The sequence below is a fragment of the Scardinius erythrophthalmus genome (assembly GCF_964197995.2).
Source record: "Scardinius erythrophthalmus genome assembly, chromosome: 23".
Classification (NCBI taxonomy): Eukaryota; Metazoa; Chordata; class Actinopteri; order Cypriniformes; family Leuciscidae; genus Scardinius; species Scardinius erythrophthalmus.
In genome coordinates, this window is record NC_138243.1 from 20,510,069 (window position 1) to 20,527,965 (window position 17,897).

The 17,897-nt window shown below is 35.6% G+C and overlaps 1 protein-coding gene across 1 annotated transcript in view; it reads left to right on the forward strand.

Annotated features, from left to right (window-relative positions):
* Window positions 1-17,897, forward strand: part of esama (endothelial cell adhesion molecule a) — a 43,158-nt gene that overhangs the window by 20,608 nt on the left and 4,653 nt on the right. Inside the window, exons 2-4 of the mRNA XM_081353581.1 lie at window positions 14,350-14,492; window positions 17,264-17,465; window positions 17,716-17,871. Of these exons, the coding sequence (XP_081209707.1) occupies window positions 14,350-14,492; window positions 17,264-17,465; window positions 17,716-17,871 (501 nt within the window). The remainder of the gene's footprint in view (window positions 1-14,349; window positions 14,493-17,263; window positions 17,466-17,715; window positions 17,872-17,897) is intronic.

The window sequence follows — 17,897 nt, forward strand, 5'->3', positions numbered from 1 at the left end:
TTTTTTATTTGTTATTTAATTTGTTAAAATGTTGTATTATAAATTAATCTTTTTAATTTACATTTATCTTTTTCATATCTTCTTATATTTTATTATTATTATTATTATATATAAATAGACCTGTCTGTGAGTCCTTGAAGTCAGTTATTTGAAAATCTGGATTTGTTACGTCTCTGCTGGGGAACACAGATTTCAGTCAATGTCAGGAATTATTTGGAAAATACTTTGAAGTCAGGGCTGGATTTGGTTTTTGCTTTGAATTTGCTTTTATGAGATCAGCGCTGACTGAGTGTCATATTCAAAACCTGCTGGGTAACTCTTGATGGGCAAAATCCCCTGATCTAGCGGTGTATTTATCACAATAACAGCTCCTCTCGAGCCCATGGCCTGGATCAAATTTCTCTGGCAACACAACTAAAAGGATTATGACACCAGCAAGCAACATCCCGGTGTCATAATGCAATCACCTGAACTTGTATAAACATCACAAATATGATCCTAGATCAGCAGGCCTCTAATGAGATTTGTTACGCATTATGAACAAGCCCATAGCTGTGGTTAAGCTTTATCTGGGTCGTGGGTGTCTAGATCATGATTAACCCATGAGCCGCTTGATGGAAAATATTACATTTAGTGTCAGACCACCTGTCAGTGGCATTAAAAATTAAGATGACATCACTGCTGTTACACCTCTGGCATCAGCTGTGAACTAAAGCTTGCTTTTTATGACATCAGTTACATTAGTGAGGCAATAACTGAAATAAAATATGTGAAATGAGTCTTCCTGCTGTTTCAACTTGAGTCGCTCCTTTCAGTTGGACATTAAAAGGAATATTGCGGGTTATTTTTAGCCGAATCCCTATATAGCCTACACCATTACTACAGGTTATATTTTAATATAATGTGCATTAAAGGGATAGTTTACCAAAAATTTAATTTACCTCATGATTTACTCACCCAAGTCATCCTAGGTGTATATGACATTCTTCTTTCAGATGAATACAATCAGAGTTACATAAAAAAATGTCCTGGCTCTTCCAAGCTTTATAATGGCAGTGAATGGTCGTGTTCATTTTGAAGTCCATCAAAGTGCATCCATCCATGATAAAAGTAATCCACATGGCTCTGGGGGTTAATAAAGGCCTTCTGAAGTGAAACAATGTGTAGCTTCCGGCAGACGACCGTACGCATACTACGCAAGTCGACTTGCGCCACAAGAGTAAGAGTGACGTAGGATGTAGGAGTATCGTAAGTTTAGACGCCTCTCGCGAGTTCAAACAAACAGGGCTGGGCAAAAAACTCAAGCTCCTCCGACATTTCTCTTTAAAAATTGTCATTTTAGACTTCTAATTCATGACTGGTGCTTTGTTTTGCTCTATCCTCTGCGCTTCCGCGTTCGTCATTATGTTGTGCGTCAAGTGTTACTCTTCCGCCATAAATCGATGCGTACGGCCGACATTTTTTTAATATAACTTTGATTGTATTCGTCTGAAAGAAGAATGTCATATACACCTGGGTGGCTTGAGGGTGAGTAAATCATGGGGTAATTTTCATTTTTGGGTAAACTAACCCTCTAATAAACATAAAAAATGTGTATACGCATATATGTACATATACACAAGTGTGTTTGTGCTTCACATTTATGCCATTTAACCATAAGTTTATTTGCTGGTTCATAGACATTAAGTTTTAAGTTCTTCCTTTTGATAAAGAATAGCAGCATTATCTATTGTGATTGTTTTCTTGCTGGGACTTTGGGAGTTTTATCTGTGGCTGAAATTGTCCCTGCATGAGTTTTGTCAAGGGTGGTGACACTCTGTAAATTGTTATTTTTTCCATAAACAGCTCGTCACTGTTCTCCCAGGGACTGTGTTTTCATAACTCGTTGTTTTCAAATGAAATAGTTTTGCTCTATTCTCATTGGCTATATTTCTCTCTATTCAAGCGGGCACCACACACACCAGCATTCACGCTGTGGATATGCTGTTATATACACAGCTTGAGAGTTTGATCACAGACCCGACCTCAGCAGAAGGAAACGTGACCGGCCCCAGGATGTGCATGTGTGCGTGTGTGTGCCGAGACGGGCCACAGGATCCACATCCTTTCCGCCTCTGTTTGTTTCTTTTTATCCTCAGGTTAATCAGAACTCCTCTAATGCAGACACACTAAACAGAGATTAATTACGGCCAAACACAACGTTGTGACCTGCTGTTCCTGCTCATGCTAATTTAAATTTGTGTTGGCCTTTTAGCCTCCCATATCATGTGCTTTACCCATCAGTAATGGCCTTGTGTGTTTTTTAAGACAGGTTTAACTCTGGGGTTGCAGTGGCGGATCAAGGCTGTATGTGTTTTTGCGACAGAATCGCTAAACTGATGTGACACCGTGGGAACGTTAAGTCTTCTGAGAGTGTAATGTAATCCATCCCCCATAATGCTCGGCCGGTCTGGTGGTGCTGCTAAGTTTAGTGCAAATATTTTTTGGCTCAAAACTGACATTTTCTGCTATATATAAAAATAATTTTGAAGTAGCACTGTGGCTACTTTGTTTTGGTGTAATGAAGATAAAGGACAGAAAAGGGGGCATAAAGAAAGCTTTATGTTTTCCTTTCTGATTGTATTTAGACTGAGTGATTCTTTATTCAGCTCAACAAACATTGGTTTTATCGGTTCTCATGTCAAATTAAGATTAATGTCTCACTCAGCCTACCAGAGAACCTTTATCTACTGCTGTGGTCAAGCGTCTGACATTTGAAGAGCCGCCTTGAAATGCAAGTCTTAATCGAAGAGTCCGTAATGCTCCTCAAAATCAGTGCAATAAACTTCATCCATTCGAGATTGAGCCGTATCTCTTTACTGATAGAAAGAATCACACTAGCTCTGAAGAGCGTAGAAATAAGGCTTTGGTCTCAATGATTTATCTGCACTATTTTCCATATGATTTAGAGGACTGGAACTCTATGGTAATTACGTTGTCTTCACAGTTGGGTAATTAGTTTTTGAACATTCATCCCCAGCATGTGGCTTAATTATCAAATTAGTCATTTTTCCTAGTTTTACTCATGCAAGATGAACATTTTGGCATACTTTGCTTCCAGCTGTATTTCAGGAGACGTACGTACACACAGGCGTTGCATCGTCACTGATTTATTCATCACTTTGATTTATTAGATTTTTTGTGTATTCCCATTTCCCTGTTTTTACATTTAGATTACCTTTGCCATCATCTAATGCTATTTATCAGTTGTCAGACGTATCATGAAATGTATATACATTAAATTAAATAGTGTTTAATTTAATTTAAGTGCTTGCTTTTTTTTTTTTTATAAGTATCTTATGCTCACATTTGGATGCATTTATTTGATCAAAAATAAAGTAAAACATTAATATTGTGAAATATTACAATTCAAAATGGCGGTTTTAAAATGCAGTTTATTTCTTTGATGGCAAAGCTGAATTTCAGTCTTCAGTGTCACATGATCCTTCAGAACTCATTCTAATATGCTGATTTAGTGCTCAAGGAACATTTCTTATTATTATCAGTGTTGAAAACATTCATATTTTTGTGAAAACTATTATCAGTCTTGAAAACAGTTAGGCCTAATATTTTTGTGAAAACTGCGATACATAGATGAATAAAAGATTAAAAAGAACAGCATATATTTTTTTTGCATATGTAAAATCTACTGTTGATTTTAATCTATTTAAAGTGTCCTGTGGTCATTTCGATCAATTTATCACCTCTGTGCCCCCCTTAGGTGTCAATTAATACTGTACATTAATGCATTAACATGGGCTTTCTCATTTCACTTGTCATTGCTGGGTTCGTGTCACTCATTATGACAGCAGTGGTGTGAGGTTAGATTAATACAGCATTAAACAGAGCTGATAGATGGCGTCTCTGAATCGGATTAAAGGCATGAGGTTTGTGTGTCACAGATGATCACATTTTGCGACTCCTGTAAAACACAGGGTAATCCCAGCACAATTCATCATGTTAATCCACTGTCTCCTGGACAGATTCCATCACCTGCCATCTCTCGGTATTGTACAGATTTGACTCCCAGCTGTCAGTCAGTATGTTGAACTGATCAGATCTGGGCCAGAGGAGCATCCTGAGCCATTGAAGCAGGAGGAGTCACAAGGGCTCATGTTGAAGTTATTTCAGGATCTTCGATGGAGACGCAGGTGTGCATGTGTGCGCACTTGTATGTGTGTGTGTGTGTGTGTTGACCTTACATACTTTGTGCTGTTGGAGTGTGTCCCAGTCTTTGTCTTATCTGGCCCAGCTCTCTTTCCTGTATCCCTGTTTTAACACAATGCACAGGAAACAGGAAAGAAGGGAACAGGAATACACTGGATTTAAAACTTCTCTTCCAGTGTTGCCCTTATATGTCAGCGTCAGCCCAGTAATTCTCACCCAAGATGCAACAGCCATAGTTTAAAAAACAAGCAAAACTAGTTTCAGATCAGCATATGTATGAATTCTTGGGTGAATCCCATGAAAACATATCCTGGTCACATTTCACCATATACAGGGGAAATATATATTTCATGAAGAATTTTTTTTTTTTTTTTTTTTGGGCTGTTACCTTTTTTGTTTTTTGTTTTTTTGCACTGTATCATTGTTGTTTTTAAATAACAATGATTACAATACAATCATTGTTTAAATGTATGATTAAACTACAATTTGTTTTGATTTAAATCTGCATAAAGGCAGTACCAAACATTACAATGATGTTTCATACTTAAACAATATGTATTAAACTACATGTACAATGTATAAATACAAATAAAATATTATAAAGATATATTGTATGTTATAAGTAAATATTATTTAAATACATTCTATTTATTTAAATTCATTTCCAAATTTATTTGTAAGCACATCCAATCCCAAAAAACAATTAGCCTATATTCTGTATGTACGTACATACATAAATATTATTTAGGGGGAATGTGCTTGTTGCCAATTAAATAATTTGGAAATTATTTTTCTTTTTTCTTTTTTTGGGGCTGAAATATGACCAAGACATGATTCTGGCAGGTTCTTTGCCGCTCCATTTCTCGCCTATTCTGACTTGTAGAAGGCATTTTTTCAGTTATCTTTATGAAGTCAGACTTATTGTCTCTGCCTGTCCATTTTTCACTATCCACATGAATCAGATTTCTCTCTGCACCCTCATTACCGCTTCAATTAACCTTGAGCCGCTCAGCTGCACTAAAGTCAATCGCAATCCTTTTCATCGGCACATCCACCCTCACGGCTCTCTCTTACATGCACACACACACACACACACACACACACACACACACACACACACAGATATTGTGGATAACATGCAATCTTACTTCTGCAATTAAACTAATGGCTTACAAATATTTCTCAAATGAACCAAACAGTGTCACAGTTAGAACTGATAGAACTGATGCTCTCCACTCTCGAGCATCGTCTGTAATTACTTTGAGATAGAGAGACTAGAAGAGATTGGAAAGAGAAATAGCAATAGAGAAAGAGGAAGAGAGTTGAAATGAGTCAAGGGAATAAGACTTTTCTTGTAAGATAAGGAGTGTGTCAGAAGACAACCTTGCCTGGTGTCTCTGAGTCAGTGACAAATGAGGATGTTCAAGCTTTTAAAAGAAGAAATTCTATACACATGTGCCAATATCTTAATTTAACTTTTAAACAAAAATGTGTGCAACCAAGTAAAAGGTTTAATGGTTTTCTTGTCATGTGACAGCAAAAGGGCTTCATGTCATTGCTTCATTTCAAGGGCTTTACAGCATTGCTCTGCTTTTTTTAAATGAAACGATAATCAAATATTAGTTTAAAAAAACTTGCAAAACCTCTAGAGAGTTACACTGCCTACAGCAGATGTTTTCCACTCTGCTGAACAGAGGTGGGAGTAAGTCACACACGTGCAAGTCACAAGCAAGTCTCAAGTCTTAACCTTCAAGTCTCAAGCAAGTCCAAGTCAATTTTGTGAAAAGCAAGTCAAGTCAAGTCACTGCTTTATGTCAAGCAAGTCAAGTCAAGTCGTAGCTTGGGTCACAAGTCACTGGCAAGTCATACAAAAGTTTGATGATTTCACTGAATTTATATATTAAAATAAGTTAAAACTACAGAAGTTGTGGACTATGGTTTTATTTGCAACATTTATTTTTTTAAATATGCATTTTCCACATACAGCTGAGTGGTTACTACAAAAAAAAAACTACTACATAGCCTAAAATGTAAATGTAACTGAAATTAGGCCAACATTAAAGCATGAAAAAATAACAATATGCCTCAAACATTGCAGAAGACCATTAAAAGGTATTAAACAATTCACAATTCAAGTATAATGGTTTCTATGCCACCAAATGGCATTCTTCAAACTGGCATCCCCTTTATATAAGTTATATATTTTTAATTATGAAGTTTAAACCGCCAATAGGTGGCGCCAAATCACCGTCTTAATGTACGAGTCATAGAAGCATTCATTCAACTGATTTGTTCAAAACGGCAGATTCGTTCTGGAACTAAGCAACTAGGTCACTGAATTAAGTGGCTCTTTCTGTGGCTTGTTTGGAACTATTGTCTATTAACATTGGAGAAATAGAGCAAAAACAGAGAATATTTGGAATATTATGTCTAAAATGTCACATCACAATATTCACTCTTTGTTTACTGAAATGTTTTATAAAATCATTATCATATTTGCAATCGCGCCAATTTTCTGGAAATATTTTTTAATATAATATGTTATAGGCTAATTATAAAAATAACTCATATAGGGCAATTTTTCCACCACATTTTGAATTTTGGGTGTATATTAATTATGCTGGCATTTTGCCACCAACAGATAACATCTAACCCTGCTTTAAGGAAACATAAAACACGACAAAACATTAACAGTTTTCTATGTTGTTTTTCGTCATTGGAAAGAACGACATATTTGGCTTTAAAGCATGATTGGAAAGAAATGTGGCAAATGTTATACAAAACATATGCCATCATTAATTATCATTTGAATATTGACAACATTAAAGGGCACCTATTATGACTCTTTTCACAAGATGTAAAATAAGTCTCTGATGTCCCCAGAGTATGTATGTGAAGTTTTAGCTCAAAATACCCAACAGATAATTTTTTACAGCATGTCTCAGAAAAACGTGCTGTTTTAGTGTGTGCCCTTTAAATGCAAATTAACTGCTGCTGCCGGCACAGGGGGCGGAGCCTCACGAGCTCGCGCTTCAGTCAGGACAATCTCATCTGATAATATCAGAACAGAAACTCTCAGTTGCGGTGTTCATTTCGACTCGGAGTTGGACAATAATGCCCACAGAGCCAGAGAATATATGCTGTATGGACATAGAACAGGTATAGTTTAGTTTAATTATGGTTATAACTTATTTGTCATCTGCTTTTATCCACTAATACAAGCCTGCTGTAGCAAAACCCGTCCGAATGATGACCAAAACATACTGACGAGTTCAGTGAAGTTTATTGTACATCACACAAAAGATGAGCGTTAGTTTTACTCCAGAGAATCTCTAAGAGCTGAATAAACATAGTATAAGAAGTGCGCATTAAAGTCTTATCCATAAACTCTCTCTCTCTCCCTTTCATTATCAACAACATACACAGCGAAGTACACAAAACACTCGTTACAACTAACAGTAAACAAATATACACACCTTTTCAGTGGGTGCTAAATAAACTGGTAAACCTTATATCCGTAAAATGACTCGAAGAGCTGTCATAAAGAGCGCGCTCGCACTTTCATTTCTTCCGTGTCCAGTCACGTTAGGCCTGTTGCTCCGGAGAGTGTAAGCTTGATCACTAACAGTACAGATCCATCCTTGAGTAACAACAGGAGTAAATGAAGACTGCTATGTTCATCAACAACACACCTCAATCGCTTAGGAGACATTCTTGTCTACAGCTGCTCAAGCGTCGAACAATGGCGGACTGTGTCCAGCTCACTCAGGGTGGGTCTGGGCTCAAACTGAAGTGTCACTCTGAGACAGTGCTTATGATTTATTGAGATTGTAAAAAACCACTGGGTGGATTTTTATCATTCTAGGGTGGTTTTGCTCACACACTGCCAACACACATTTATGTTCAAACACCATGTAAAAATGAATTTTGCATAATAGGTGCCCTTTAAGCTACATTTGAAAACATAATTGTGTATAAAGAGGCATGCTGTTTTGACCAATATTCTCTCTAGATTTAAAGATAGTTAAATTAACTATAACAAGGTTAAACAAGCCTTACTTTTAGACGTGGTGAATGAAGTTCGACTGTTCGAGGTTGTGATGGTCGTCCGATATCCCTTGCCAGTTATTATGCGTACAGCAAATCTTCGTGTATGAATATGATCAATTTCTAGTGTTTATATCCAAAAAAAACGATGCTGGGAGATGTTTTTGTATTTAGCGCGCGCTCCGCGATGTATGTTGTATGCAATCGCGCAGAATCTGATGACTGGCGTCAATGGTTCCGTTGCTTTCATTTTGTTCATCAATTGATGTTGCGATGATTTATATAAAAATGTATATCAAGTCATTCTTGAGTCACACAGTTCAAGTCAGGTCTCGAGTCACTGGATCTCAAGTCAAAGTCAAGTCGATTCATTTTCTTAATATAGTCAAGCAAGTCTCAAGTCCTTAAATTTGCGACTCGAGTCTGACTCGAGTCGAGTCAAGTCATGTGACTCGAGTCCCCCATCTCTGATTAATAGCATTAATTATTATATCTTCTGATTGGGCAATTTTTCTATATTACTGAACTCATCAAATAGTTTAAACACTTGTCTCTTTTCATTCTGAAAACAGACCTTTTCAAACTGCTAATAGAGTGGATCCTTTTGTCAGCATTTTAAAATTCTGTCCCTCAGATGGAGATTTGCCCTGAAGGCTCACAAATAAAATCCTCCCAACCACATTACGAAACCACTTCATAAAAGTTTTATCAGTAGCATGAAGAAAGCCATCACTCAATCTCTCAGATCTACAGTGCACTTGTGTACGTCTCCACCCCAGATATCAGTTCTCTGGTTGATCGTATCAAGGCTTTTATTTGAGATTAGATTTGTCATTTTCAGTTGACTCATTTTGTCAGAGCAAATCATTTTGGGTGTTAACTTGTCTTGCATGCAAAGGCCTTCGGTCTCAGATCTGACTGAAGACCCATGGCAGGAATGCTTTAACGTTAACTTTGCAGCATAGATAGACTTAAGACAGGAAGTTTTGGTCTCCGCCCAATGCTCTGCATCCACATAAACTGTCAGATGCATCAAAGGCCTTTCCCGGACTCTTTATCAGAGCCTTGTGCCATCCTTTGAAAAATAAATAGGAAAATTTGCGCTCTTCCTGCAATTAAAAGCATCAACCTCTCAGTCAAGCGTACGCATGGGAAGTTTGGGAACAAACTCGTATTCTGTTGTGCTCGAACCACCGTGTTCATGTCTTTGTGAATCACTTCATCCATGATTCCAAGTCAACATGACTTTAATAATGTTCATAATGTGACCTTTCAGAGTAAAACATGATGTTCATTGATACAATAATGTAGGGAGGACTCACAAAAAAGTGTCCCTATATGACAGATTGTTGGAGAGGAGGGGTTTAAAATTAAGATTGCTTGTTCATGTCAACCAAGAATTAAAGTCGGTTTGGATTAGTTATTCTGTGACGACGAAGGATATTAAACCCATTGTTTGACTTTGGTTTTGCAAAACACATTACAAATAGTCTTGATTTGTGTCAGCGCAGCACTTTAGAATAATGGGGTTATCTCAGAAATTTAGTTTTTATATATATATATATATATATATATATATATATATATATATATATATATATATATATATATATATATATATATATATTTCAGAATCTCCGAATCAGCTAAATGTTCCACATTGAAACTTTAGGCTCAGCTGATGTTAAACAGGTGCAGTGCATAGAGATAATTATTAATAACCCAGCACTTGCGTATCACAGAAAAATTACAAGCAGTCACATTTGTTTGAGAGACTCAGGGTATAGTATGATTGTATTAATATTTCTCTATGTAATTTCAATATAACCAAAGTGAGTTGGTAGATTAAATACATATTTTATTTTTATTTATTTGTTCATTTATGCATACTGCTGTACAAAAGTTTGGGACAATATGTTTTAAAGAGGTGTTTTATGCACACTGAGGCTGCATTTATTTGATTAAAAACTGTACAAACAGTAATATTATAATTCCAAATAACTGTTTTCTATAAAAAAAAATAAAAATCCATATGATTCCTGTCTTCAGTGTCACATGACCCTTCAGAAATCATTCTAATCTGCTGATTTGGTGATCTATTTCCTACATCCGTAACCGATGTTATTTGGTATTATCAATGTTGAAAACAGCTGTTCTGCTTAATATTTTCTTTGGAAACTGGGATACTTTTTTTCAGGATTCTTTGATGAATCGGAAGTTCAAAAGAACGGCATTAATTAAAAATGTATTTTATTTTTTTAACTGTGAAGAAGTCTTTACTGTCACTTTTGATCAATTATACGACGTACAGTACATACTACGTACTTTTATTTATTTCGTAAAATTATTTATTTCTTTTAAAAAAATCTTTCTGACCTCAAACTTTTGAATGGTATATAGTGTATGCTCTGCCACTTTAGTTGTATAGTTATTTAATGTCTTAATGTCATTTTGTATGTACATAGTGGTGAATATTTATAAAACAGCATTGTTTTTATCAGCTACAACGAAGATGCACAATTTTACATTATGCTTAGTTTTATTGTACGACTTTATATGTGTGTTAACACTGTTCCAATGTTTAGTGGGCATTACTGGTGTCTCAGACTTACTGGTTGAGTTTTTGGTTGATGACACTTCATTACCTCCCAGCTGTGTGGCAAGAGTGAGATTAATTCAAGGCACATCTAGATCTTTCCATCTCCATTCTGACTTCATGCTACTCGATTACATATTTTATTCAGATCAGACCCGTTGGAATGATTTTAACAGATTTATAACACTCTTCTTCTCTTTACTGAGCTTCCCTCCATTATAAAGAGCATTTGCAAAAATTAAAAGTCCACATTCAATATTTGACTTTCTCTTTCTGCACGTTCTTCTCATTGCACCATGGATCTTTCCTTCAAAGTTTCCAGGGTTCACAATCACAACAGAGCAAACAAAAGCACATTTGCATCAGTAAACATTTGTATACCCAGATTTTGAGGACTAATGCCAGAAATCATTTGCAGGCTCATTAGGCTGATGGGATTGGGACCGTGCTGGAATGTCTTGTCATTAGGAGCTAAATCAGAAGATGCTGAAATGCTCCGAAGAGTCAGGAAATAGGCTCTTTGCTTTTGTCCCTCTGTCATTCTCACAAATCCCTCAAAACGTCTCCCAGAGGAGTCATTCATCATTGTTAAATGACTATAAACCACTAGTAGTGGACATTCACTTTGAATTGGTCGTTGGTTTGCGCACACTAGACTCTCCCATGTGACGTCACATCCACAGTGCTAATGCTTTCCTTCTGTGGTAAAGGTCTTCATGTTTGTTTGAGGTTGTTCTTCCAGTCACTGAGTTTAGAGGGAGAATTTAAACACTGCTAAGATCCCTACATGTATGTGGATCTGAGAGACTCTGTGTTCACAAGAGAGAGAAACGCTCACAAAAGTGCTCTGATTAATGAGAGATGTTGATGCGGACACAGGTTCCCTACTGAGCTACTAGTTTAATCTCTTATTGAGGCTTTAGTAGAGAGATCTAGAGATGAAGAGAAGACTTGTGAATGCTGGTTCATGCATCTAATGATTCAGAAGCTCTGCTTTGGCACACATTGAACACATAGATTGACTGTACGTGTCATTGTATCTGTCATATAATTCTAGAATTAAGGAATTTCAGTAGTGAAGTGCAAGAAACACCATATTATGTTGGTGTTTTGTTCTTATTTGTAACTTAGAAAAGAATTTTAAATATAATATATAAACTATTAATATTTAGTAATTAATTATATTTATGTATGTATTTATTTATTCTTTGCAAAACAATACAAGTAGTGTTGAATTAAAAGTAGAGTGAATTTATTGAATGGTATTTGCTGCCCTCTATTGGTATCTAGACAGTAATACAGTTTCAGGTCAGATTCTTTCATCAAAAAAAATAATAGAAATAAATGATCTCTGTCTTTAAGCATTTCTTCTAAGCTGCTTAGGGCTTAAAATGCTTTGTATGTGTTTTGTAGTATTCAGATTATGGAAATTGTGCTAGAAATTTGCGCTATTGTGAATGAACATTGTAAATTTTCAATTCAAAAGTGCTGACTTCACTGTAATTGACTTAATTAAATGTGTGTGTTTGAAAGACATGAATACTCATAAAAAATATTTATTATAGCCTACATTACTGTTGAAATGTCGGGTCAGTGAGTTTTTTTTTTTTTTTTTTTTTTGAAAGAAGACTCAAAAAAGTAGGCCCAGCTTTAGAAAGATTTATTTTATTTTATTCACCATAGAATTTATTACACATAAACTTTTAAGCTACAACGACCATTATTTTTGCATCTGAATTGGTATTTAGATATATTTATAGTTATAGACCAAAACAGAATCATATTTAAAATATCTTCTTTTATGTTCCACAAAAGAAAGAAAGTCATATTACATATTAAACATGACACGACATGGGTGAGCATGTATAAAAAGATTTTAAATTCTTCAGGACAAAAACATCACTCGTGTGATATTGCTTAACTATATCATATGATATACATAAGAGACGAAAACTCATACAGGGGAATTTTGCCCTGGTATCTTGAATTTTAGGGTCATTCTAATTGCATTCTAAAGGCTCACGCATTGCGTCATGTTTGATGTTCGTCACCAATCAACTGTATGAAATGCAAGATGAGCAATGCAGGTCTGGGGTGGGGCTGGGGCGGTAAATGCTTGAAATAATTTGAATGCGTTATTTTTCCATAACTAATTCATTTAAATTAGCGTGTTAAATCAACAGCCCTAAAATGTAATTTATTCCTTTGTGGGCAAAGCTGAATTTTCAGCATCATTACTTTTCAGAAATCATTCTAATATGTTGATTTGGTGCTCTACTGTCAATGTGTAAAACAGTTGTGCTGTGTAATATTTTTATGGAAGCTGTTAAATGTTTTTCAAGATTCTTTGAATGTAGAGTTCAAAAGAAAAGTGTTTATTTGGAATAGACATCTTTTGAAATATTATAAATGTCTTTACTGTCACTTTCAATCAGTTTAATTTGTCCTTGATGTTTTTTAAAGAATCTTACTGACCCCCAAACTTTTGAATGGTTGTGTAAATTTTTCATTTGGCAGGAAGGGTAAGAAAATTAGTTAGAATAGTCTGTCCATGATGCATTATCCTGTGGCCGATGGATGGATTGATGACACCGAGTCTACACCATACATGTGTGTTACATTGTCTTGATAATCAGCACACATCTTGTTGTCTGTCCTCTCTGTATTTTTGCTTATAATTTTTTTAATTTGAGAAGTGATTCACAGTATAGTTGTAACCAGTTACATACGGCTACATAAAATGACAGAAGAAGGTGAACTGGCATGGCCAGAAATCTGTTTTCCCCTTTTGACCTATAAAATGAAATGTTGATAAAGATTTTCCATGAAAGCAGATTAATTCCTTTATACATTCATAATGCGATTCAATTTTTGATCCTGCCCCATAGGCTAAATTTCTGAATTGAACGCTAAGCGGTGGCTTTATTTGGAGAGGGTCTATTGTTGCTAGTTTGTAATCGGGCTAAAGACCAGCCCGCAAACATAAAGCAGAAGAAAATGTTAGAGAGACGAGCACAAACAGGATTCCTGTCGAGGATTAGTGGTTTTACACTTAAGGGAGGGGAATTCGAGACCGCCCACACATGGCATTGAGGCTCTCCCTCCCTCGTACCTTGCGCTAAGCCTAAAATAAGATGCTCTGCAGTTGCGTCACCCGTTTTTTTGTGTTGTTTTTTTTTCTGTGGACTTTCATCTAAAATCCTAAATGACAAGAGGATTTTAGAAGCAGATTCTCTATTATGAGTGTCGGTGTGTGGCGAGTATCTGTTTCTACGGGAGCTGAGCTGAAGAGTCCTGGTCAAGCTGGCGGAGCAGACGGACGACCAGGACAGCTGGATTCAGCTGGTTTACCTCCACTTGGGGGAGTGTAAGTCACTCCTGGATGTTTCCGAGCTTCAAAGGAGTGCATCTGACATGTGGTCTGTCAACTAGGTTGAGTGTCAGTATTTTGTGTTTCGCAGGTTGTTAATCGATTTTTGCTTTCTTTTTTCTCTTTCCAGGTGACCTGGCCCAACTTCTGCTGCCTTCTAAAAACGTAGAAGTGATCCAAGGGAAGATGGTAGTGCTGCAGGCTTCTTTCACTGGTGCTGAGATCCAGAAAAACACGGTCGTCTGGAACTACATGTCCAGCAGCACAGAAATGGTGACTGACTTTTGCTATATGTTGCTTTTCTTTGTTCGAGTTGGCAGTGACAGTGGCATATGCTACAGTGTGATATGCAAAACTTCATCTAAAAATATTTACTTTATTTTTATTTTTATGATGATTTTATTTGTTTGCATACACATTTTTTTAATGTTCTCATACTTTATGTTAGTTATTAATTGAGAGACTGCATGTACTATTAGTACGTAATACAAGTCAATTTGTCACTGCAGAACCACTGAAGTGAAAAACTAAAACAAGAAATACAAGATTCTTTTTTTTTTAAATAGTGACTTTCAAAAATTATATATACCTAAAAACCCTAAAATCTTGATGTTTAAATACATGGAAATGTTATTTGTCACTTTTCCTTAAATAAAGGATAATCTCAAGATTCATTCAAGAATTTATTCATCACATTCACAGTTATATACAGAATATATCTTGCAGTGAAATGTAAACTTTGTCAGCTACCGAGACTGCATTCAATTTAAATAAATGGTAGGTAAAAATGGTCAAATAAGATGAACATAGAAAATAATAATGAAACAATAAGTAATAATAATAAACAAAATAATTAGGCAAGTAGGATTAAAAAAACACCAGAGGTAGAGCAAGGACTGAATACAGTAGAATAAGACAACAAGTAGTGAGTTGTACAAAGAAAAGTAGTTGTAATAACATTAGAGTTAAAGCATAGCTTGTCAAAGTAAAACTTACTATTTTTACCCATATAATGTGCTTTATAGTTACTAATAAACAATTAATACTTATTAGGGTAATAATTGTAAGGTTATTATTAATGAGGGATTTCTTACGCTCTTTTTATTAGAATAAATCAGAGACAATGAATATTAATATTCAATGAACTATGAAATATATCAATACTATATCATATATCAGTACTTGCTGGGAAGTCTTAATGATTTTATTATGAAACTGTAGGTAACAAAAGTGATGTTCTAGGAAAATTGATATCTTCACCCTTTACTCAAATATGATCACAGATTTGTTAGATTTTGTAAGCATATTGCGTAGTTGTGCTAGGAGTCAATTGTTTTGATTTGTGATAACGCAATGAAACTAAATATATGCTAACGTAATTTTTGGGCAGACTGTCACAGAGAAATTATGAACACATGCAAAAACAAGAGATAACTGATAATTTTAGTCAATATATGCTTTTTCCTGTGAGCTTTTTGTTTTTCTATGGATTTTTTTCGATAGTAAAATAAAACTTGTTGCTGTAGTTTGCTGCTTTTTTTTTTTTTTTTGCCAAATAATTTTGTCAGATAAATACCTCAACCAAGTTCAGCGGTTAAAAACAAATGTCCCCTCTGGACATCATTTTTGCCCACTACTAGTTCATGAAGTAGGTTGTTTGTGATTGCTGAGCAATGTAATGAGTGCAGTATTTTAGGTCATGTGCACATATTGGCTGTTTTTAATCAGAAAATCAGAAAAAAAATCATAATGGGTTATAGATAGATAGATTATTTTGGAGTAGTTAAGAACGTAACATGACATGCAGTTAGTGCAATATACTGTAATGTCTGTCTGGTCACTCAGTCTCTTGAGTTCTAGAGGTCAAGAGTGCACACAGAATAAATCCTGCTCCTCATTATCAAACACACTCAAGTACTCGTGTGAACATGTTCCAAGTGCAATATGGCGAGAGGATTCAGCAAAGATTTATAATGAAATCTGATAATGTTATGTCCGTCCAAATTAGATTTCGAAATGGTATGGTATTATGAGTGGGATCATTCCTTAGTTTTTGTGCAGATGCCAGAAAGTTTAGCACCATCTGTGCATGTTGTGATTTGGATTATGAATGGCAGAGACTTAATGTAAAATTATTGTGGACCGATTAAAAAAACAAAGTCAGAAGCTCTTAAAAACGATACACTTTTTAATGTATATAATTCTGAATCGATGCTCATATCACACTGTCATCGCAGAATCACTTTGTCCTTTGTGTTAACCATTCTGAAACTACAAGAAGTCATGTGGGTCATCACAGCAGACTACAACTCATATTGCCTTTAAGTTCAGACCATCTTACTTTAAGAGCTAGTATAATACAGAGATTGAAATGTCCACTCTTGGCAGCAATTCTCTTTTATTTTGGATTACATGGCATCTCATTACAGAGTAAGAAACCGTATTATCTGCGGATTGTAAAATCCTCTATCCTGCATTTTCTTCAGTTGAGATTAACTCTGCTCACTGAAGGGTTATTCTGATATGAATCTTTTAGAGCTGTCCACTGAGAAATTCTGTCTCTGCCTCTAAAAGATTGATGATCTTACGTCACTCAAATTTTTAATTATACTTTTGCGCAGTGGTTTTGAAATGTACTGCCTTTTGCCTAAGTAGTTTTTGTGTTTTTGTTTTTGCAACATTTTTAGTTTTTTTGACAATTGTCTTTTGTGTGTGTGTATAATTTATATTATTGTATAATTTATTTATTTATTTATTAATACCTCCCATATATTTGTTTCATTATACAAAGATAGAAAAGTTATTTTAAATTCTAAAAATATTTCACAATATTGCCGTTACTGTATTTTTTATCAAATAAATGCCTTTGTGTTTCAAAAACATAAAAAAAAAACCATTAGATTAAATGCATTTCATGTAATTTATATATTAATACATACATATTGTGAAATATTCTCAGAATTGGCAGAATCGTTCAACTATCAACTATTCATTCCTCATTTGTAATTATGATCCTTCCCAACCACCTCTTTGTCTTTCTTTAGATCATCTCATACGTCAGTGGACAGTTAAGTCCTGGCACTTCCCAGTTTGCAGGTCGAGTTGGTTTTGTCCATCAAATGCCCAACACCAACATATCCCTGTTCATTAACAACACCAAAGCATCGGACTCAGGGAAGTACATGTGCCAGGTCATGATCCCCGGGGCCACAGGACCCACCGGAGAGCTAACCCTTAATGTTATAGGTGAGTACTTGCTGTCACACTGTGGGGCACACATGCAAAGTCATAAAACACACAAACCTATGCACATGTCAGATGCACAAACATGTGCATCATCCCCTAATCCTCTTTCATATGTGTTCTGTGACACAGGCCACATATTCTTTTTTTCAAACACTTGATTTTGTAAGTGCAGCTTTTCACAGAAAGATGGTGATTTAAAAAAAAAAAAAGATTTTACTCTACATTTAACATCACATCATGTCTCTTTCAGTTCCTCCCTCAGTGCCGGTGTGTCAAGTTAAAGAAAAGCCTGTTCTTAAAGGAAACATAACTATGGCCTGTAACTCTAATGATGGTAAACCGGCCCCAAAATACAAGTGGACCAAGACGAGCCCTACCTCAGAAGTCTTTTTCTCTCCCGCACTAAGTGAGTCTATCTATGTAAGACACAAG